The sequence below is a fragment of the Manis pentadactyla genome, chromosome 3 (genome assembly GCF_030020395.1).
Source record: "Manis pentadactyla isolate mManPen7 chromosome 3, mManPen7.hap1, whole genome shotgun sequence".
NCBI lineage: Eukaryota > Metazoa > Chordata > Mammalia > Pholidota > Manidae > Manis > Manis pentadactyla.
This window is the reverse complement of record NC_080021.1, coordinates 21,920,064-21,944,232: the sequence shown is the minus strand read 5'-3', so window position 1 is coordinate 21,944,232 and position 24,169 is coordinate 21,920,064. Positions and strand designations below refer to the sequence as shown.

Sequence of the window (24,169 nt, the reverse complement as noted above, 5' to 3'; positions counted from 1 at the left end):
GAACCTGAACAAAAGTATAGCCTGCTCAAAAAAAAAAAATCTACCTTTGCTAATTAAAAAAGATTTTAACTAAATTAAGGATTTTCTAATCATATGCTACTAGTGTTTAATCATGTGGTAAACATTAGTTGGTTGCACAGACTCCATTCCATCTTATGTACCCCTTACCTTTCACTTAGATATCATATTTTTTTCAGTCATCAGAAACTTTGTGAGAAGTCTCCTTGCCAAGTGTTGCTTATAATAACATTCAAATATATCTTTTGCTTGCATAAACCTTTAAAGGACCATTGCCTTACCCAATACTGTTTCTACTTCTTGTTCTGTTTGCTGAAAAATCAATGAAAAGAAGATTTAACAATTAAAACATTTTAGTTCTACCAAAATAGCACCATAGTTCATCTACAATTTAAAACCAGTACTGTTTGGTAACAAATCATCGGGTTGAGAACTCTAAGGAGGAGGGAACCAGACTGAGAGAGGGCCTCCTGCTTCAGACAGCACAAGCACAGCTCCCACATCCTCACCCAGCACAGCCCTCATCCGGGGACAGAGTGGAGTTCCAGGCCCCAGGGCTCCGCTGAAATGGAGGCATGCAGTGATACGTAGCAGGATTAAAGGATGTCTTAGAAGAGATGCAATGAAATTTTAATCACAAAAATCTTGCAACAACTTTAGAAAATTACACAGCCAAAAAGACTGCTTATTTTCATATAAGCTCAATCAAAACCTAAATTTTGCCAAAGAAGGATAATAATTTGTTATTAATTAAAAGAGTCAAAAGACCCCTTGCCCGTTGCCCTTATCTTTTAAGGAAGGACAAGATGATAGTGGTGCAGGTGGTATAAAACTTGTATTAAAAATTATGGAAGACCAAACAGATGTGTCTTTTCTATTCTGTGTCCATGGTCGTCTTCTTCCTGTTTCTTTGTTGCAGCTGCCTGTCTGAGAACCTACCGAGATTTGTTTTTACTTTTTGCTTCATAAGTTCCAAAATGAAGTTAAAAAAATAATAAATTTTATGTGTGATCACAATATGCTTAATATGATTTTCTATGCTGTGGTGAGCTTCCAAGGTCCCAGTATATATAATAAAGGCTTAAAAATGAGCTTCAATATATGCTTTCAAATTATTTTTTGATAGCCATTCTAGTTTATGCCTTCAAATTCTCTGCATCCAGATATTGTTTGATACATAGACCCCAGAACCAGATGACAGCAAACAACATTCTGTGCTGCAGATAGCTGTTTTCTAGTTACATCTCTATAGCATATCTGACTCTTGCTGTCTGTAGACTGGTCAGTATCTATGCTATGTAGTTCTTTGTTTTTATGTCAATTACACATTAAGGGAAATGGCAAAGTTCTTCTTACCACTTCAAATACTTAATTCTTTTCAAAGATCACAGTACACATGTAAGCGAAGTACACAGTACAGCAAAGAATAATGTATGCTTAATTTCAGACTTACAAAATACAATTTTTGTATTTACAAATAAAATTTAATGTGTTTTCACATACATTTATACTTACCCCTTTTACTCCCTTTTTCAGCTTATCATCAATAAATAATGATAAATTCAGGGGACCTGGAGTTGCGGTTGAGAAAATATTCCAAGTCACCTGCAATAGTTTGTTTAAAGAGCTGGTCATTATTAAATGATTCCTGGAGGAAGCAATCAAACCTACTCTTCAGATCCAATAAGCCCTTTCAAAAAACAAAAGAAATTTAGGATATATTATAAATAATATTTCTATTAACAATATACTTGTGATCATGTATGATTATTATCATTTTGCTGATAAATGTGTGTATTCAGTGTTGAACTCAGATTCTGTTTTGTTTTCAACTTATTTTCATTTCATTGTCTCAACTAATGGGTGAATCTAACAAGAGTTTTAAAAATATTCAAAAAAAGCTTCTTATTTATACTTAAAACATGGAAAAACTGCAGCATAATTTATTCATAATACTAATTGAAAGCAAAACCATTTTGAAATTAACAGTAACTAACAGTTTTTCTTCCTACACAGGAGGTGTATGGACACTAAGGCATGTAAGGGCTTCATCAAATAGGTTAGTAAGTGAATAGAGCAGCTGAGACCTGCTACCCGATATAAATACACCTACTTTGCAAAATTCTAAAATATTGAGGATAATTTACACATATTAATTTACCCTTGGGACAAAGTAAAAAATTCACAATATATAGCTTAGTAAAAGTGACCTTTTAGCACTTGTCAAGACCACTTTGTCATAAACTTATAGAGAATCTTCTGTTATTTACTGACCTGAATATAATCAATGGGGTTCTTTCCTTCTCCTTCCTCAGAAACAAGGGCTTTACCTTGTTCCCTCAAATAGGAACTCACACACTCACACATGGTCTTCAAACCATTTGGCACACGACTAAATAACTTGTACATGCAAGCAAGTTCTGTAATCAGAAAACACAAAAACCAGCTACATTAAAGATTAGGAAAAATATGTTAATCTCTCATCATGCTGATCTGTGATACTTAAAGAGGCCTTGGCACAGGAAAAACTACTAAAAGGAAAAAAAAACCTCCACCAAACTGGAAAGGGAAAAAAAATCAGGGCTAATGATTACTATTTCAACTCATGAAATGCAGCTTTCAGATTAGTGCTTTGAAATATCAATAAAATATAGTTAACAAATTTGTTTACATGGAAAAGATGATGCCCAAAGAGTTTAAGCAATAAAGCCACAAATAAATGAAAACTGTTTTGAGTTTCTATGTAATTTATCCTATATAATTCTAATCTAGAACCTGGTTATTCCACAAAATGTCAATAAAAAAGACAACTTTAATTATGGTACAACTGGTAGTCAACCTAATAAGCAAGAAATTTAAAAACCAACTTAAAATCTTACAGATGTTTTTCAACATTCCTATCTCACAAGTTGAAACACCAACCAGGACAACAAACAAATAAAAATATACAAAGGTTTATTTCATTATACATCATGGTAAAGTCTATATGAAATTATGAATTAAAGCATAAGTTCCTATTCTTTAATATGTTCCTCAGAGCAATTCCTAGTTATTTCCCAGGTAATGGCCTAAGCCAGTAACATCTGTTTTTTAAAAAATGGTTTATCTCACTATATTGTTTTTATTTAAAATGAAAACTCTGGACTCTGTCCATGTTTTTAAATCATTTTTCACAAGATTAAAATATGGAGTTAAAATATTTTTCTATATGTCTAGTGTTTCTCTAATGTAAGAGCTTACTGGGAGACTATAGTGTCAGAACTTGACATTCATATAAAAAAGTTTTACAATCAGGAACTTTTGAAAATGGGAGTTAGAACAGTGGTTACCAGATCAAGGATTTTTTCTATAAAGTACTAGGTAGTAAATACCTTGACACACTGCTCAAGAGCATGGCCCAGCACAACTAAGACATTTTGCACTTAGATTGCTAGTGGAAAGTTAGGACAACTGGAACTAGGATTTAAAAATTTAATTTAGAATCACAGGCAACTGGTTAGTTGCTGAAAATATTTAGTACTAAATAGAGAACTATAGTAAGTAGCTATGCTGCTGTTTCTACATTTATGTACTTACTAAGTGCTTGCCATGTGTTAGGCAAACTCAGTGCCTTTGGCACAAGTCTCCATACAGGTTACAGAGATGCTGTAAATTCAGGCATGCCCAACAACCTCTCCATCAAACATTACCTAGTTTCCTAATCTTCAACCCATTTAATCTTTCCCCACCCAGCTCCCTAAAGTATGTAAGGGAACATTAACTCAATAACCAAAAAGTATGTTAGAAAATTTATTGATTCTCTAATTCTTTAATTGGAGGAAATGGCTTTTCATTAAGTCCTAGTCTGCCAGCAAGCACTTAGACTGAGGTCAACTATACAGCCCATGGACCTATGCCCACTGCCTGTTTTTGTACAGCTCACATACTAAAAATAGTTTTCACATGTTTAAGTGGTTGAAAGAAGAAATCAAATAATGTTTCATAGGAACATAGTGAAGATTTATTCATTGTGTTATTGTGTATGCCTACTTTCCTTCCTATTACAGCAGAGATGAGTAGTTTACCGTATGACCCACGTGACTAAAATATTTACTATCTGGCCCTTTGCAAAAATTGTGTGCTAACCCAACTTAGACCTTAGACATCTAGAAGAAAACATGACAAACACACTTAAAAATGACTGATTTTTGTTTTTGTTTGCTTTACAAAACAGCAGAAGGGTCTTTGAAAATGTAACTTTCTCTGTTTTAATAAAGCAACAAATTTACATACAACTTGTCAGGAACTTAACACAAATATATAAATAGTAGTCTTCAAAACACAAAGCTCGGATTCCACTAGAATCTCCACAATTTTTCTTTTCCCTTCTCTTATATACTTCTCTCTTTCTCACTTAAAATTTTTATTTTCATTCCCTAGGTATATTTCTTTTATAAGAAGTGAGTGGCTAAAACAGTAACACTTCATTAAGAAGCAGGAGATGAGTTAAAAGTATCATGTTTATTTTTTAATATTATACATCAGTGATTTAAAGAGCCATAGTTTTAAAACAAAGCTTTAGAAAATTAAGAATGAAGACATCACTGTTAATTATTCTAGTTGCAATTTCTTCTGAAATACTTGTCACAAAAATATTGTTTTCAGGAAAGTAAAGGGAAATACCCCAAAAGACTAAAGGCTGCAGTTACTCCAAATGTTTATTTTTACGTAATTCTCTTTTCTCCTTTTTTAGTCTGTGACTTCAGAGTTCTTCTTCACGGTTCCCAAAACCAATCCACCAATTTATCTAAATACACTGACATGGAAGCATTTTTGGTGCTCTCATCACAACTAACTCCCAAAGGAAAGAAAACAAAAATGTTAAGATTAGAAATTCAGATTTTCAAAGATTCACAAAAATTACAGGCATGTATACAAGAATGGAGAGAGCCCAAACCCTATGGCCTATGAAAACAGAGTACATGAGTAGATGAGGAGCTCGTGGGCCTCACCAACAATACTAGACTTACCTCTGGATTAAAAAGAAAAATGAGGAAATATAAGATGAAAAAAAAGAAAAAAAAAGCACCAATTCAATTCACAAGAAATACCTAAAATTCTCATAAGTATAAAGCTTTACTCTTAAAACTTATCAAAGTAACAATAGTGAGAAATTAATGATAGGGCATTTACAATAATTTTAATTATAAGAAAATAAAAAAAATTACTGAGAACCTGGTAGAATTATAAGGATTTACTTATGTTCAATTGCCAAAATATAAATGTTAAAATCAGGAAACTGGCAGTGGCCATTACCACTATCTAATTCTCAGAACTCATTCAAGTTTTGTCAGTGATTCCAGCCAAAGGATCTAGTTCAGAAGCACACACTGCATTTAGTTGTCAAGGCCCTTTAATCTCCTTCAGTGAAGAACAGTTCTTTTCTCGACTTCCATGACCTTGGTATCCTTAAAGATTACAGGCAAGTTAGTGCACAGAATGTCCATCATCTGGGTTTCATGTGTTTCCTCATGATATGAATCAGGCGGGGTATCTAGGGTGGAAATATCATGGAAGTATTGCTGTGTTCCTCTCATTGCTGCTGTCAGCTGAGGCGCGACTTCCGTCTGTCCTGCTCCTGCTGATGTTCACTTAGATCACTTGGTCAGGGTGGCATCTGCTGGCCTCTCCGAACAGGGAACTAGGAGTAACTTCCAAGTTACTCTTCAACCTTTTGTAATCTGAGGCCCTGTTCACTTTTGTTCATTCTTTTTCCTCTCTCTTCTGCAGATTGCACACTCTTTACTGAATTATCTTCAAGTTTGCTGTTTCTTCTTCTCTCAATTCAGAGATAGTGTTGAGCCCCTTTGATAAATGATACATTTCAATGATTGTACTTTTCATCCCCAGAATTTCCATTTCATTTATAATTTCTAGCTCTTTATTGATAGTTTCTCTTTGTTGTGATGTGGACATCACACCTTTCTTTACCTCATTTATCATAGTTTCCTTCAGTTCTTTGAACATGTTAATAATGGCTACTTTGAAGTCTTTGTTAAATCTAACATCTGGTCCCTCTCACAGACTATTTCTGCTGCCAGCTCTTTTTCCTGGGTATGGGTCACACTTTCCTATTTCTTTATGTGTCTCATATTTCTTTGTTAATAACTGGGCATTTCAGGCAATATGTTATAAAAATTCTGGAATCCCCCCTCTCCTGAGCTTGCTATTATTTGCTTACTTGTTTAGTAACTGAAGGGACCACTGTAGTGAAGACTGTTACCCCTAGAACGTGAAGCCTCCTCTGAGGTTCTCAGCCTTGGGCATGTGTACTGCCATCCTGGGGTGGCTGTTTTTTTTGAAGCATATAATTGGGCCAACAAGACCAACACATGTCAAACAGTTAGTGTAAGATGTAAAATGTGTTAAATTGTTTTCCTAAGGCTTGTTTTCTCCCTCTCCAAATTATAAATGCATCCAGAGCAAAGATTACATTTCCCAGTAATTGTATCTTTTAAAAGACTTGGCACTTTCCTGGGCATAAAGTGACACCCAGTATATTAGTGTTAGGAGACAACGAGTATAGAGGCTGGATAATTATGGAAAAAGTAGAAATTCTGGACTATTAAGACAAGTTCAGGTTTCACTAAATGCCAGCAAAAGACAGAATCTGAAACTCAGAGGGGCGGTGATCCTCTCAAGATCACCTAATCAGAGACAGATGAGGCAGAAGCCCCAAATCCTTGCCCGATACATCTTCCCCAGAGCCCGCTGCCTGCCTAGGTCAGTACAGCCCACATGGTATCCACTTCACAGATTTCCATCTCATGGGACTAAAAGGTTCCTCCTGTTCTTCCTATACTATTTCTATCTCAGCATTTTTAGGAAATTTAATCTTGATGCTTATCCCATATCCCTGCCCTACCTCAAATAATTATAGCAAGCAATACTTCCTCATTGTTTCTCCCAATTTTTATTCTTTTCAATATTGGTTTTTACATAGTTGTAGTCAAACTATATATAGAATATTGTGTTATATGTCAAATACACAATATACTTGACCAAAGCAAGCCTGCCCCCCAGGGGACATGTGGCAACATGTGGGGATGGTTTCAGTTACCAAAACTGAGCAGGCGGGTGTGCTGGCCCACTGGTGAAAGTCAAGGAGGCTGTGAAATATCCTGCAGTGTGCAGGACAAACCCCTGGCCAGCATGGAAGCATTACCTGATCCAAAATGTCAGTGACGCGGCAGTTGAAAAACTCTGTTATACTTTCTGCAACTTATTTTACTTCACATATAGAGTTCAATATTACTGCAGGGTCTTTGAACTAATTTAGTCTATGTGCTAGCTTGCTGGCACATTGTGGTTCCTGAAGGAAACTTATTAATGGATGCATCATAGTCCATTGAGTTAATGTGAAGAAATTTCCACAACTATTCCCCTATTGTGGGACATTAAGGTTAAGAGATTTTGCTCCTAAAAATAACACTGCAATGAACATTATGAAAGTATCTTAATTTGAATTATTTCCTTCAGATTAACTCCCAGGTGTGAGATAGTCTGCTGCAGAAAAGGAGACTGTGAATGTTTTGTGAGAACTACCATGTTTTAGGTTCTTCAGAGCAGGGATCTGCTTTATGTAATGTTTGAATCACTAAAACATAATACAATGCCTTGCATATGCTGTTTCTTGTTTCTCAATAAGTGTTAGTTAAATATAAATTTTTATCATGCAAAGGAAGTATCCCTCAAGATTCAGTTTACTAAGACATTAAAAACTAGAATGGTCCTATTTTTCTCCTTTGATCTATGAAATATACTTCATTAATATTAACCAGTTTTCTAATGTTACATTATCCTTGTCTTTTTGAAGTTCATCCTTCTTGATAATTCATGTTATTCTTATTATATATTGACTGATTGGAGCTGTTATTATTTCATCTAACTCTTGCTCTCCAAAGAGATTGGTTTATAATTTTGTGTGTGTGTACTAACTTTTCTTAGGCATATAAAAAGGGAGGGCTATGGTGGCAAAATGTCCACATAGTTGGAGTGGGGAAATCACAGAACAAAGTATGGGAGAAAATCACATGGAGAGGTAAATGTATGGGTAGAAAAAAAGCAATAATCATAGCCTCAACACCTGGCTCCTTTTTCAGTATCTTTAAGGTAACAGCAGTATTCACAATAGCCAAAAGGTGGAAACAACACAGAGGTCCAGCAACAAATAAATGGATAAACAAATGAGGGTATGTGCATACAGCGGAATATTATTCAGCTATAAAAAGGAATGTAGTACTGATACATCCTATACAATATGGATGAACCTTGGAAACATGCTAGGTGAAAGAAGCCAGACACAACAGGTCACATATTATATGAAACATCCAAAATAGATAAACCATAGACAGAAAATAGATTGGTGGTTACCAGAAGGGCAGATGTGGGAGCAATTGCTTAAAACATACATGGTTTTCTTCTGAAGTATTATATATGTTTTGTAACTAGATACGGGCAGTCTTGCAAAACATCATGAATATACTAATTACTACTGAATTGTTTACTTTAAATCATTAATCATACATTAAGTGAATTTTGTCTCTAACAATCTAGTTTGTACATTTTTAAAATTATAGTCAGTGTTTTTTGTGTCCTACCCAAGAAATATTTGGTGACCCAAGGTCATGACAATATTCTGTGTTTTCTTCTGCTCTGTGATTCTGGATTTTAGGTTTAGGTCAAGTGACTCTTTTCAAATTAATTTCTATATATAGCATGATAAAGCATTTATTTATTTTGAATACAGAGAACCACTAGTTACAGCAGGATTTGTTAAATCTTTCCTTTCCTCTTTGAATTAACTTGACTTTTTGGTAGCAAATCAATTGACTGAATATATGTCGGTCCGTTTCCAGATTTTTCTGTGTTCCTTTGCTCTATTCAGCCTGTTCTTATCCCAATACCACACTGTTTTGATTATTGAAGTTTACATCTACCAACTTTTTATACCCCCTCAAAATTTTGGCTATTGTAGGTCCTTTAAATTCCCATTTAAATTTTAGAACCAACTACCTTGTCTGCTTCTTGAGATGAAATTTTATTAGAAGCTGTTGAGTGGGATCTCCTACATGAATTACCTACTTAGTTGATAGTAGACTGGTCTAAGATGGTTTTGAAGGAAAAAGGTTTTGCTTTATTTCATTCTTTCCTCTCCATTGTTGTAGGTTACAAGGGAAATGCCAGAACATGAGCAGGAAACTGATCTTAGAGAACAAATGTCTGGCTGTAAGAGAATGACAGAGCAACATCAGAAACAGCTCATGAATCTGGAAAATAAGCTAACGGCTAAGATGGATGAGCATTGTCTCAGATTAGACAAAGATATTGAAACTCAGCATAACAACTCTGCAGCAAAAATGAAGAAACTTATCAAGAAACATCAGGCTGCTGTGGAAAAAGAGGTAGCTGACCAGTGTTACTAATGTGTTTATTCTAACTTGTGACTATTTCAAAATTAACCAAGATGGCATTTTGATGTTAGGGTATCTGTTCCCCAGAACCAAGCAAATCAATTGGAGAAAGGGAGAAATATTTGAATAATAGGTAAAATATCAAGTGCTGAGTCTGGGAACCCATAGATTTGGGATTATGTCATGATAACTTGATAGTTTTATTGTGCAACAGTGGTTAAGTCAGGTAGATCAGATTAAACATGACGATGTGAGAGGTGAGACAGAGGCCTCCTCCCAAAACCACATTTAATATGAAATTATGGTTAATACAACTAACCCTAAAAGATCAACAGGAAAGAAGGCAGCACCAGACTTCTTACACCTGGAGAAAAGAACAGACCTCAAAAAGCATAACATACCAAAGCCGTGATCTGAGGGAACCCATGCTCTTCCCCCACCCCAGCTCACTGGCAGAAGGAAGAGAAATGGAGTGGAGATGGGGTGGAGGCCTAGGACTGCTGAACACCCAGCCCTGGAGATCTGCTGTGGGAGCACAAAGCTATATTGCATTGTGCTCTGGAGATTAGTGGGATTCAAAAGCTAAGACAGGAGAAATACTTGGAGAGACTGAGATTCCAGCTGCTTGTGGAAAACAGGGATCCACATCTGGCTGCTCTGAAAGAAAAGAAAGGCAGGCAGTATGAGAGACTTCCTAACAGTGAGAGGGCTACTAAATGGGCAAGGACTGCACAGGGCTTGCTGCTCAGGAAAAAGGACAGGTAGACAAAATTGTCCAGGTACACTCTGCCCAGCAGTTTGGGAACTTTTCAGGAACTTCAGGTGCTCCATCCCCCTGGCTGGCTACCCAACTCTGAAGCCTTCCACCATGATATGCAGCCTGCTGCACCTTCTGGCTAGCTGGCACTGGCTTTCAAACCAGCTGCCCCTTCCCTGGCATCAGTCCAGCCAAGGGAGGTCCTGCCTACAGCAGCTACAATGGCAAAGCACAGAGGGTTACACCTGTGTGCTTGGCCCACTGGTCTGTCTGTGGAGAGAGGCACAGTAGCTCGGAAGCAGGAAACAGCTCTTCCCAACCCCCAGTCACCAGCACAACCCCCAGCGACTGCCGACATTGTCCCATGGGCTAAGCAGCTCCAGAGAGTAGACCTTCAGGGTCCTAGAGGGTGCCACATACAAATATGAAATGTCAAAGGAGCCTGGTTCAAACCCAAATCCCCAAAACATCAGAAAAAGGGTCAAATGAAAATGAACTCATCAACCTTCCTGAAAGAGATTTCAAAAAAAAATCATAAACATGACCATGGAGGTACAGAAAAACATTCAAGGACTCAGGAATGAATTCAGGACACAGATCCATTCATTACAGAGTACAATTGGGGGATATAAAAATGGATTAGATACAGTGAAGGAGACGATAAATGAAAAAGAAAGTGGAGAAGAGGAATACAAAGAAGCTGAGGCACAGAAAAAGGATCTTTAGGAATGAAAGAATATTGAGAGAACTGTGTGACCAATCCAAATGGAATAATATTCATATTATAGGGGTACCAGAAGAAGAAGAGAGAGAAAAAGGCAAAGTGTCTTTGAGGAGGTAAGTCCTGAAAACTTCCCAAATCTGGGGAAGGAGATAGTCTCTCAGGCCATGGAGGTGCAGAGATCTCTGAACAAAAGGGACCCAAGGAAGACAACACCAAAACATATAATAATTAAAATGGCAAAGATCAAGGGTAAGGACAGAGTATTAAAAGAAGCCAGAGAGAGAGAAAAAAGATCACATACAAAGGAAAACCCATCAGGCAATCCTCAGACTTCTCAGCATAACTTTCCATGCCAGAAGGGAGTGGCATGATATATTTTATGCAATGAAGCAGAAGCAAGAATACTCTACCCAGTAAGATTATCATTTAACATTGAAGTAGAGATCAAACAATTTCCAGATAAGCAAAAGCTGAGAGAATTTACCTCCCACAAACTGTCTCTGCAGTGTATTTTGGACAGACTGCTATAGATGGAGGTATTCCTAAGGCTAAATAGCTGTCACCAGAGGTAATAAAACCACATTAAAGAAAGCAGAACAATTCATTACTAAGTAAATGCAAAATTAAATCAACTACCCCAACATAGGTTAAGGGATAGACAAAGAGTACAGGATATGATACTTAATATATAAAGAATGAAGGAGGAAGAAAAAGGAAGAGAAAAAAAATACAACTTTTAGATTGTGTTTGTAATAGCATACTAAGTGAGTTTAGTTAGACTCTTGGATAGTAAGGAAGTTACCCCTGAACTTTTGGTAACCATGAATCTAAAGCCTGCAATGTCAATAAGTACATACCTATTGGTAATCACCCTAAATGTAAATGGTTTGAATGTACTAATCCAAAGACATAGAGTCACTGAATGGATAACAAAACAAGACCCATCTATATGCTGCCTACAAGAGACGCACTTCAAACTCAAGGCATACACAGACTGAAAGTAAAGGGATGGTAAACGATATTTCATGCATCTAATAGGGAGAAAAAAGTATGAGTTACAGTACTTGTATCAGACAAAGTAGACTTAAAAACAAAGAAAGTCACAAGAGACAAAGAAGGACATTACATAATAATAAAGGGGTCAGTCCAACAAGAAGATATAACCATTATAAATACCTATGCACCCAACACAGGAGTACCTACATATGTGAAACAAATACTAACAGAATTAAACATGGAAATAGAATACAATGCATTCATTTTTGGGAGAATTCAACACACCACTCACACCAAAGTACAGATCAACCAGACAGAAAATAAGTAAGGAGACAGAGGCACTGAACAACACAGTAGAACAGACAGACCTAACAGGTATCCACAGAATGCTCCACCCAAAAGCCACAGGATACATGTTCTTCTCAGGTGCACATGGAATATTTTCAAGAGCAGACCATATACTAGGCCACAAAAAAGAGCCCCAGTAAATTCAAAAATATTGAAATTGAAGCAGCTTCTCAGACCACCAAGGTATGAAACTAGAAATAAATTACTCAAAGAAAATGAAAAAGCCTACAAACCCCTGGAGGCTTAACAACATGCTCCTAAGTAATCAGTGGATCAAAGACCAAATAAAAACAGATCAAGCAATATATGGAGACAAATAACAACACTAATTTAACACTGCAAAATCTGTGGGAAGCAGCGAAGGCCATGCTAAGAGGGAAGTATATTGCAATACGGGCCTGCCTCAGGAAAGAAGAAAAATATGATATGAACAGTCTAAACTCACAATTTACAAAACTAGAAAAATAAAAATGAGGCCCAAAGTCAGTAGAAGGAGGGACATAATAAAGATTAGAGCAGGCCTAAATAATATTATGAATGTAATCATGACATTATGTAATGTCTCTCTTTACTCCTTGTAATTTTCCCAGCTCTGAAGCTCTGAATATTTCATGTAGTATTAATATAGCCTTCAGCTGTCTTTTGTTTAATGTTTTACATTTCCCTTAATGGAGGTCAGATTCTCTTAGCTTTCATTCATCTAAGTCTCTCTCTCTCTCTCTCTCTCTCTCTCTCCCTCTCTCATGTTTTGCATTCATTCTATAAGACTTTTGCTTAGATAAAGGATTCTCTTCTGGGTTGGCAGTTCTTTCCTTTCCTCACCTTAATCATTCAACATTCTGTGGTCTCCATTGTATTTTATGAGAAATCTTTGATCATTCAAATTGTAGTTTATCTTTGCTTTTTAACATTATGACATCAGTGGTTGAGCCCATGCAATTTCTTTTGTAATTTCTGGTAATCATATTTTTCAGTTCTAAATTTCTCAATGTGGATCTTCTTTTATAGCTATTATTTTTCTGCTAAAAACTTCAGTCTTTCCAATTATTTCAAGAGTGTTAACCATTATTGCATTTACTATGGTTATAATAGCTGCTTTAAAGTCTTATGTGATAATTCCAACATTAGGCATCTCAAAATAGGCATCTGTCCTTTCTTTCCCTTGAGAATTTGTCACATTCTCCAGTGGTGTATGTATGTGTTCTTTGTTTTAGCATGTGCAGTAAATTTTGGATTTTATTCTGGTCATTTTGAATATGATATTGTCATTTCTGAGTCATGTTTGCATCTTCTGGAGAAGGTGGTTTTGTTTGTTTTAGCAGACACCAACCAGTGTAGATGACACGTTCTGTCTCACTTTCTGTGGGTGGTGGTTCTAATACCAGTTCTACTTTCAAAATTTTCCCTGTGCTCTTTGCATTTGCCCTGTGCTATGTCTCTCAGTGATAGTCTAGGACTTAGGCAGTAGTATATATCATACATTATTAGTTCTCCTTCTCATAGCCTTTGCTATACTTTCTGAGTCTATTTTAAACAAACACAAGTTGTTATTTGTATTACTTTACACCTAGAATAGGGATGTCTTTACCAGTTCTTTCTTGTCCATGATTTCCCCCATTCTCTTCAGTTTCCAGTGGCCTTTTCCCAGTTACTTTGATCAGAAAGACACAGATGCCTTTGGACTTCTGCACTGTACAGTTCCCCCATAACTGGGGCTGTCCTTGCATAAAGTTCAGAAAGAAGAGAGAAAAGGAAAAAAAACATAATGGCAATTCCCTTCATACTGTTTGGACGACAGAGGCCCTGTGTGTAGCTTTTCTGGCCTGAGAGAAAGGTTTTTCTCACAGGGTTTTCCTGTTCCTCTGGCACTGCAAGTCTAGGGCTAAGAGTAAAAAGAACAGGAAAAAAACTCCAGCATATTTCCTCACCATCTCCAGATCACAGGGTCCCCTTTGGGACAGAAGAAGGGGACTCCTTTTAAGGGTTTTCTTGTCATCAGCACTATCAAAATAGTTACTCAGGCAACTCTTAGGTCACAGCCAGGAGATAGAGGAAAACGGAATCAGAAAACTCATGACTACACCCATTATGCTTCAGGTTTTGACTTCTCCTCCCAATTATTTATATTACCTGTTTATGGAATGTTGATATCCCTTGGCCATTTATATATTGGTTCATTAGGTACTTTCTGAGTGATTTGAATGATATGTATATATTTAAGGAATATTAACCCTTAATTAACCCTTAATCTGAATGTTTGCGTTCTGTGTTTGATTCAAATTTTTTGACATAGAAAATTTTTTAATGTGTTAGTCTTTTGTAGATTAAAAAACTTTGCTAATAGCCATTTGGGTAGTCAACCTAATCAGAGTATGTGTTGTGGTTTTTAAAATATTCTGTTTTATTTTTCTCAAATTTAGAACAAAATTTCTTAAAATTATGAAAGTGATTGATACAAAAATTAGGTAATACAGAATGTCTGGGCTAACAGGTAATGCTCTTCACAGCCCTACTTACTTTGAGAGAGCAATATTAGCATTTCATACAGATCCTTCCATACTTTGTCCATAAGTTTTCACTATATATATATATATAATTGAGGTATGACTTACATGCAGTAAATGCATCCACAAGTGTACAGTTGGAGTTTTGAAAAGTGTACACTTGTATAATTCACTATCCCAATAATATATAGAATATTTCATCATCCTGTGAAGTTCCTGTGGCTCCTTTTGTATTCATGTCCCCTTCTCTGCCCCCTACTAGCCCCAGACAACCATAGATCTATCACTTTAGACAAATTCTGCCTGTTAGAGAATTTAGGGAAATTGTATAGTATGTACTATTTTGTTTCTGGACTTGGCTGAACATAATGCTTTCCATAGTCACCTGTGTTGCTGCCATGTATCAGTACTCTACTCCTTTTTATTACGATGAATAGTACTTCATTGTGTGAATATACCATAATTCTATAATACATTTATTTATTGATAGATATTTGTATTATTTGCAGTTTTGGGCCATTATGAATAAAGCTGCTGTGTACTAGTTTCTGAGTGCCAGTGTTATAATTTCTTTTGAGTAAATGATAACTAGTTAAGGACTTGCCCTTTCATAGTAAATGTTTATTTAACTTGATAAGCATCTGTTAAAGAGTTTTCCAAAATAGTTGTACAGTTTTACACTCCCATCAGAAATGTAATGAGTTTCAGTTTCCCACCTGGCACATTTATCATTTCTTTTTTTTTTTTTCTATTTTATTTTTATTATTTTTTGGTATCATTAATATACACTTACATGAACAACATTGTGGTTGCTATACTGCCTTCCCCGTGCCCCCCCCCACATTATGTGTGGTAATCATAATGCCCCTTTTTTCCCTTATCCCTCCCTTCCCACCCATCCTCTCCAGTCCCTTTCCCTTTGGTAACTGTTAGTCCTTTCTTGGTAACTTGTGATCTGAAGACTACCATTAGGCCAAATGGTTTCTCTTCCCTTGTATGAGTGAGATTTTGTAAATCTGAATATAAATGAGGGAAAAATCAGTCAATGTGACTTTAAAGAGGGCTACCAGAATTCAGTAGAAATTATAAATGCACAACAAAGGAAGAGTTCTCAGCTTCAATTTCTTTTTCTAGACAGTGTTCAATAAAATTAGTTTCTCAAAGAATAATTTCCAATGCAGACCTATTGTAGTGATTTCATAAAAGTTCAGACAACAAAACCAGACACACAGCAAAATAGACTTCAATCAGTAGTCCTTGTGCACTAGAGGCAAGTCTGCTAAATGTACAGCACACTCTTCATCCTTTTAAGGAATCTGAGCATGAGAAACTACCAGTTCTTACCAACTTAGAGGGCCTTTTAAAAGGCAATGCTACAAACTGGTGGGAGCACTATCACGTTAGATGAGGAAAAACAGAATAGCGAATTTATTTTTCTTTAATAATGATCTGTATTTTTGGTAAGTAGCTCAAAGATGGCAACCCAAGATGTGACTTTTCCCCTTACAGGAAGAAGTTTATCTAAAGAACAGAAACCTCCTTACATCACTAGTAGAGATTCATTCTTATATACTTAAACATATAATTTCCTGAATTGAATACACACTAGACACTTTACATTGGAAGGATGGGACAAAAATAAGCAGGACCATATAAAATTCCTAGGAAAGCGCTGCTGTGTTGGGCCAAATCTGGGAGAGAGGGATATGGTATTGGCATGGGGTTTTCCCTCTCTCCCAGTGGCCATTGCCTGTTGATTTTAGTTTAGGAGAACCTTAGATGCCTTAGCAGTAATTCCTTTCTTGGCTGTTTTGGTCCTTAGCAAAATTAATAGTTATTAGTATTAATGGAGCACAGAAAGTACAAGGATCAATGGCATCATTAAGAAAAATGTAGAGATAGCACACATGAAGATTATGTGATTGGTTATCATCTTTGCAGAGGAATCACCACCAGTGTTTTTCAATTTCCATGGTTCATTTCTCTCTGCATCACTTATTTTTTACTTACTGTATCATGACACAGACCCATGGAAACACTAACTGGCTCCATCCCCAGTACTATTTTACTGCATTGCAACTTATGGATCCACATTTTACCCAACTTTTTTTACACCCACACAAGTGCTAAGAGGGTATTAAAAAAGAAAAGATAGCATCTAATGAACATCTTTTCATAAATATCAACCCAGAGTACTCACTCTTAAGAAACACATGCATTCTTGCCTTAACTGAGGAGAGAAATAACCAACTAACAGAAACTGAAGTGCCCTGATGGAAATGTACAGTATGAGACACATCCACCCATCTATACACACATATAGGCACTCATGTGTATATACAATATATACATACAAATGATAATAGCTATACCAAAAATGTGCATACTTAACAGCTTTTTAAAAAGCCAGTAGATCATGGTATAACACAATTTATTTCCACTAGTGAATGGCACATATGGAGAAATGCAAAAGAGATGTTTCAAGTACAATAAAGTCATTTTTCACAGGTGAAAATGAAAATAAAGAGAATTATTCCAGTGTCCAACACAATGTACTCTATGAAAGTTTAAAATGCCAGACATTTAGTACTTAAAGCAGAAAGTTGCTAAAGTCTGCCTTATGGTCTGAAAAAGACACTCATAACAGAGTTTTGGTTTTTGAAAATGGGGTGAGGAAACAGGCAGGAGTGGGAAGGAGTGTCAAGGACAGTTTCTTAGTGTGCTGAGTGGTGTTTACCTGATGTCCAGGCAGCTGAACATCATGATGATTATGCTAAAAAGTTCAATTTACTGGTAAATCCTTGGCTCAGAGTACTAAGCATATTATACCTGTGGGTGTGGCTTTAAATGCAGGACTATTCATCTCCAGGTATAGAAATTACTAAGAAGAATGGCAGTTCTGAATAAAAATAATATAAATACATTTTCCAGCTAACCTTACGTACCAATGAAAATACCTATAGACACTGTAATTTGGGGATACAGCTGATTTTAGTAAAGGGAGAAAAAATATGTATGAAAGGAAGGGAACCCAATTAAGGAATATCTCAAGGTATGAGGTTTTACATTTTCAAAATGTTAACTTAAAAAAAGGGAGAGATAGTGAACACAGGAAACTTTTTACTGCCAAGTTCTGGATACCAGATATAGCATTTACAAATTTCTGATATGCTGGACAAATTTCCCATATTCTTTATTTTCTTAAACACATATATATTAAGTGAACACCAACACCGGGGAGGAGGTAGTATTAGTTTAAACAAAGGTTGACATTTGTACGCTGATGGAGAAAGTGCCTGCTTCTTTCCTTAGGATCTTTCAAAATCCTTCAAATTTTCCTGCTTTTACTCTTTGATGATTCCTACCATGATTGAGATTCCTCAGAAGTTAATCTTACACACACAAACCAATCTGAACTAATTTGAATCTTTTTGCAAACTATATATATTTTAATTGAAATTAACTTAATGGAATAATCCAGGTATAGTGATGTAAAACTGGTTGCCACACAATTCAATCAGATTTGTGTGGCAAAAACAACGCCCTACTGGACAGACATTTGGAGTCAGTGTTCAATCATGATTTACAAGTACATATATATAGTCTGCTTGAACTCAGTAATTCAGTTTGACTAATTTAAGTCCATTTCGATTTTAGAGTTTTATATGCAAAACTGGTCTGCTTCAGTAGTGTAAAGGAGCCAGATCTAGTAAGAATTCTTTAAAAGGTATCAAATTCCATTATATTTTTGGACATTTTATAAATTCTAAAGCTTGGTCCTATCATTTTCCTCTAAACATGTAGATATCTCAATTTGTCTGAGATACTGTACAATATTTGAATGCAGAGGGCTATTGAAATAATTAAAAGTCCCTTTCAGTAGAATCAAGTACATGTTATGTCCACCTAAAAACTGGTGATCTGAACCGTGGCCAAGAGGACGACGGACCAGAGCGCTACATGAAACACTGCCTATGACTGTGTGTGAATTCTACTGTGATCTTGGCTTTAAAAATATTTACACTAAAATATTAATTTTTCTCCCAGTTCCCTTTAAAGGAATGCTAGAAACTCCTAAAGGGGTGGATTCAGGCAGACTGGACTGACGTACTTGGAGAAGACTTAAATTGGTTGAGAAAACCAAGATTTCAGTGGTGATTAGTCTGGTCCAGGTGGAGAGCATCACTGAGAGGGCCTTGGAGAATCCGACCTTGGGGCCCTCTGGGAACAGCAGGAACCTGTCAGCAGCAGGGCTCCTGGTGCTTCAAGACAACTGGGGAGAGGGCAGGACAGTAACCTAAGGAACTTTGAGTGCTCACTGGGAAGGACATTTTCTCCCTTCAAGTCATATTGATGGCTCCCCACCCGCCTGCAGCTCAGTCTCCACACTGGCGGTGGGACCCCAAGTCACACCTGTCAGCGTCGGGTGGATTCTTCATTGCAAAACAAAACAAAATAAAACAAAACACACCCCTCTCTGGAAAAGAGAAGTTAGCTTTTGTCAAGAGACTTCCTGACCACCATAACTCACTATAGTTTTTGCTTTTTTTTTTTAATTTGCCAAACTTGCTGGTTCCTTTTAAGTAGTACTTTAGCACCGAGGCTTTAGACTTCTGGAAGTGGTGTTTTCTGTCGTGTGATGTTAACATGATGCTTAGCAATCACTAAGTCTCAGGGAACTGGAAGTTTGTAAAGTATTGCAGCAACAAAAACAGCAATTAAAAAAAAAAAAAGAAGAGGATCTGCACATGCAGCAAAACCTACAGTCATGCTGAGGGTTAGTCAGCAGCTGGTAAAGTCACAGGCTCAGTGACTCCTGGCTCACTATGGCAACTAAGCACTTAAATAAAGGGCTATTCTACTTGTAAACAGGAAACCCCATAAACCAAAAGGGGGTAATCGAATTATGTCTCGGTAGTGTGATGAGAATTCCAGGAGATTACGGTCTGTAAATACGGCATCATTCAAATACTTCCCGCATTTCATTTGTATTGGCTATATGTGTTTGTTTTTCTATAAACAAAGTAAAAGTACTGTTTGGGGTCTTGGAAGTTAACAGAGCTTAGCTCAGCTAGGATGACATATCACAGCATAAGCAACAAAACATCAGGATATACATAGGTTTCTTCTCCACACTCTGCTATTGAACATACCCATCATATGAGCTTTCAGGGGCCCCTCTCACCCTTTTTTTCTTCCCCTTTGGAGGCTCACAGGTTTGATGATGCAATTTCCACAAAACCTGTGATCTCCTGAAGCACCTCCATCCCACCATGCCACAAAGAAGGCACAATTGAATGGACCAAAAAAAAAAAAATCACTGACAAGCTTGCAGCATTCAGAAAAAGAATCAGGTTGTCTTCTACTCTCTGATAGAGTCAATGCAACCCTTTAGTGTTCATGGATTTCCACTTTTTTCCTACTCCAAATGAGGCCAATTTAATCAACAAAAGTCAGACAAAATACATTTATTTAATAAACAAAATACATTGGTGAGGGGATACAGGTGTGTTTCCATAATAACTTGTTTTAGCATATGCTGCCTGCTGTGAACAGCTCATAAGAACCCTGGGTATACAGAGAAAGGCTTTAGATCTTTTCACAAATTTCTTAGGATAGAGTTGTCCAAAAGTGATGACTCAAGCCACATTGCTGGATTGTTTTTGCTGTTTTCAGGAAATACCCCCATCTAAGCAGTTTCTTTTTACCACGTGCCTTGTATGTGTGCGTGTGTGTGCGTATTTGATAAACACATACACACACCAATTCCCCTTTACATAAAATTTCCCCAAAAGTTAAAACCAAAACAAAACACAAAACCTGACAGCTAAATACTATGACATCCCAATTAGTAAACACAAAACAGAACGCTTTAAAAAAATGAATAAAATATACCACATGCACTCAGCTTCCACATGGTAGCACGCAAGCGAGGAGGCCGCTTGTGATGACGTCTATGGGGAGTTTCTTTCGGTGGACTGTTCCAGCGGAATGGCCATTCTCAATTATTTTGATTTGGTTGTTGATCCATTGATTATTTAGGAGCATGTTGTTAAGCCTCCATGTGCTTGTGAGCCTTTTTGCTTTCTTTGTGCAATTTATTTCTAGTTTTATGCCTTTGCGGTCTGACAAGTTGGTTGGTAGACTTTCAATCTTTTTGAATTTACTGAGGCTCTTTTTGTGGCCTAGTATGTGGTCTATTTTGGAGAATGTTCCATGTGCACTTGAGAAGAATGTATATCCTGTTGCTTTTGGGTGTAGAGTTCTATAGATGTCTATTAGGTCCATCTGTTCCAGTGTGTTGTTCAGTGCCTCTGTGTCCTTACTTGTTTTCTGTCTGGTGGATCTGTCCTTTGGAGTGAGTGGTGTGTTGAAGTCTCCTAAAATGAATGCATTGCATTCTATTTCCTCCTTTAATTCTGTTAGTATTTGTTTCACATATGTTGGTGCTCCTGTATTGGGTGTGTATATATTTATAACGGTTATATCCTCTGGTTGGATTGACACCTTTATCATTATATAATGTCCTTCTTTATCTCTTGTGACTTTCCTTGTTTTGAAGTCTATTTTGTCTGATACTAGTACTACCACACCTGCTTTTTGCTCCTTGTTTGCATGAAATATCTTTCTCCATCCCTTGACTTTTAGTCTGTGCATGTCTTTGGGTTTGAGGTGAGTTTCTTGTAAGCAGCATATAGATGGGTCTTTCCTTTTTATCCATTCTATTACTCTGTGTCTTTTTATTGGTGCATTCAGTCAATTAACATTTAGGGTGATTATTGAAAGATATGTACTTATTGCCATTGCAGGCTTTAGGTTTTGGTTGCCAAAGGTTCAAGCTTAGCTTCTTTAATACCTTACTGTCTAACTTCACTCAGTTATTAAGCTATTATAAACACAGTCTGATGATTCTTTATTTCTCTCCCTTCTTATTCCTCCTCCTTCATTCTTTGTATGTTAGGTGTTTTTTTTTGTGTGTGTGTGTGCTCTTTTGTGCTCTTTCCTTTGCTTCTGTGGGAAGTAGATTTTATTTTTTGCCTTTAGTTAGTATTTGATTGTTCTACTTTCTTTCCTGTGATTTTATTTTCTCTGGTGACATCTGTTTAGCTTTAGGAGTGCTTCTATCTAGAGCAGTCCCTCTACAATACCCTGTAGAGTTGGTTTGTGGGAGGAAAATTCCCTCATTTTTTGCTTGTCTGGGAATTGTTTAATCCCTCCTTCATATTCAAATGATAATTGTGCCGGTTACAGTATCCTTCATTCAAGGCCCTTCTGTTTCATTGCATTAAATATATCGTGCCATTCTCTTCTGGCCTGTAAGGTTTCTGTTGAGAAGTCTGATGATAGCCTGCTGGATTTTCCTTTGTAGGTGACCTTTTTCTCTCTCTCGCTGCCTTTAATACTCTGTCCTTGTCTTTGATCTTTGCCATTTTAATTATTATGTGTCTTGGTGTTGTCCTCCTTGGGTCCCTTGTGTTGGGAGTTCTGTGTGCTTCCGTGGTCTGAGAGGCTATTTCCTCCCCCAGTTTGGGGAAGTTTTCAGCAATTATTTCTTCAAAGATACTTTCTATCCCTTTTTCTCTCTCTTCTTCTTCTGGTAGCTCTCTAATGTGTATATTGTTCCGTTTCTATTGGTCACACAGTTCTCTTAATATTCTTTCATTCCTGGAGATCCTTTTATCTCTCTCTGCATCAGCTTTTTGGTATTTCTGTTCACTGATTTCTATTCCATTAATGGCCTCTTGCATCTCATCAATTCCACTTTTAAGACTTTCCAGAGATTGTTTTATTTCTGTATTCTCCTTCCTTAGCTCTTGCATATTTCTCTGCAAGTCCATCAGCATGGTTATGACCTTTACTTTGAATTCTTTATCAGGAAGATTGGTTAAATCTATCTCCTCAGATTCCCTCTCGGGGGAGGATGTCTGGGTTAGTCTGTATCAAATTCTTCTGCCTTTTCATGGTGATAGAGGTAGTCGTAGGCAGCTGGCATGTGTGTCAGCTGGGAGATCAAAGTCCCTTTCCACTTGCTCCTGGCCTTCCTTTCCTGGGAGAACGGTGACCCCCAGTGGCTTTTACTGGGCGGCTGTGTGCAGACGGGGTCTCTGATTCTTGCCCCGCTACTGTGGAGTAAGCTCCGCATGGTTGTTGTGGGCGTGGCCACTTTTAGGCTGCTGCTCTGCACTGGTGGGGCCGCACCAGAGGGGGAATGGGTGGGAGGCTGTTTATCACTGTGAGGGGCTCCGAGCTGCGTTGTTCACCCCCTGGGCCCCTGGAGTTCTCCGGGATTCCCAGCTGCTCGGCTGAGTGTGATGGGACGCCTCCATCCAGCTGTGAGGCCCCTGTCCCTTTAAGACCTTCAAAAAGCACTTGCTTTTCTTTTCTCCCAGGTGCGCTGGCTGTGGGGACCCGCTCGCAGGTTTTACTGTTCAGTTTCCCTAGTATCCAGCACACCACGCACTGTGTGTCCGTGCTCTGGTGCGGATGCCTAGGGCTGGGTATTTAGCAGTCCTGGGCTCCCTCTCCCTCCCCGCTCTGACTCTCCTCCTCCTGCCAGGAGCTGGGGTGGGGGGCACTCGGGTCCTGCCGGGCCACGGCTTGTATCTTACCCCCTTCGCGAGGCACTGGGTTCTCGCAGATGTAGATGTAGCCTGGCTGTTGTACTGTATCTTCTGGTCTCTGTTTTAGGAATGGTTGTATTTTCAAAAATATGTATGTTTTTGGGAGGAGATTTCCGCTGTCCTACTCACACCACCATCTTGGCTCCTCCTCGCCATTCTCAATTATCAAGTTACGTGTAAGACATGTGTGACTCATTGGATATTTGTCAAGTGACACTGGTGCTTCTGTTCATGCCCTGTTCCGTTCATCCTCCGGCAGCTGTTGACTCAGAACCCAAAGGCTATTGCGAACTCCCATAGTGCTACCTCGGGGTACCCCATGCATTGGCTCAGAAGGGTGACCTGCATGGCTGGGGATCCACCTTGTATTGGATGGCCCCAGGCTTGTGGTAGGCCACTTATGGGATGCCCCCTGTGAGGAGCTCCAGGGGAGCTGTGGCTGAATGCCTCAGGGGCAAGGTTAGAAAGGACGTTTGTAAAACCTAGGCCCTCGCTTTCAGAGTTGAAAGCTTTCATCTCTTTTTCTCGACGCTCCAGCAGGCTTCGTATTCTTTCAGTGCACTCATTCTGTAATGTCAATATATCTTGTTCCATCTGTTGTGGGTTGGTGGGGGGAAGCAAAAAGAAAGCTCATTTATTTAAAAAAATCTATAAACTACAGAAACAATAATTATTCTGGTTTAAAGTGAATCATAAAAATGTCCACTCTGGCTACTTTAAAAGATGTACACTTAAAAATCAGAGAGATC

General features: G+C 37.6%; 1 protein-coding gene across 1 annotated transcript in view; it reads right to left on the bottom strand.

The window, feature by feature from the left end:
* Positions 1 to 220: 220 nt before the first annotated feature.
* The window catches only part of LOC118907542 (serine/threonine-protein kinase TAO1-like), a 74,149-nt gene continuing 50,200 nt past the window's right edge, over positions 221 to 24,169 (bottom strand). Inside the window, exons 17-20 of the mRNA XM_057499325.1 lie at positions 23,783 to 24,014; positions 2,293 to 2,438; positions 1,534 to 1,708; positions 221 to 330 (exon numbers count right to left, since the gene is read on the bottom strand). Of these exons, the coding sequence (XP_057355308.1) occupies positions 1,562 to 1,708; positions 2,293 to 2,438; positions 23,783 to 24,014 (525 nt within the window). The 3' untranslated portion in view covers positions 221 to 330; positions 1,534 to 1,561. The remainder of the gene's footprint in view (positions 331 to 1,533; positions 1,709 to 2,292; positions 2,439 to 23,782; positions 24,015 to 24,169) is intronic.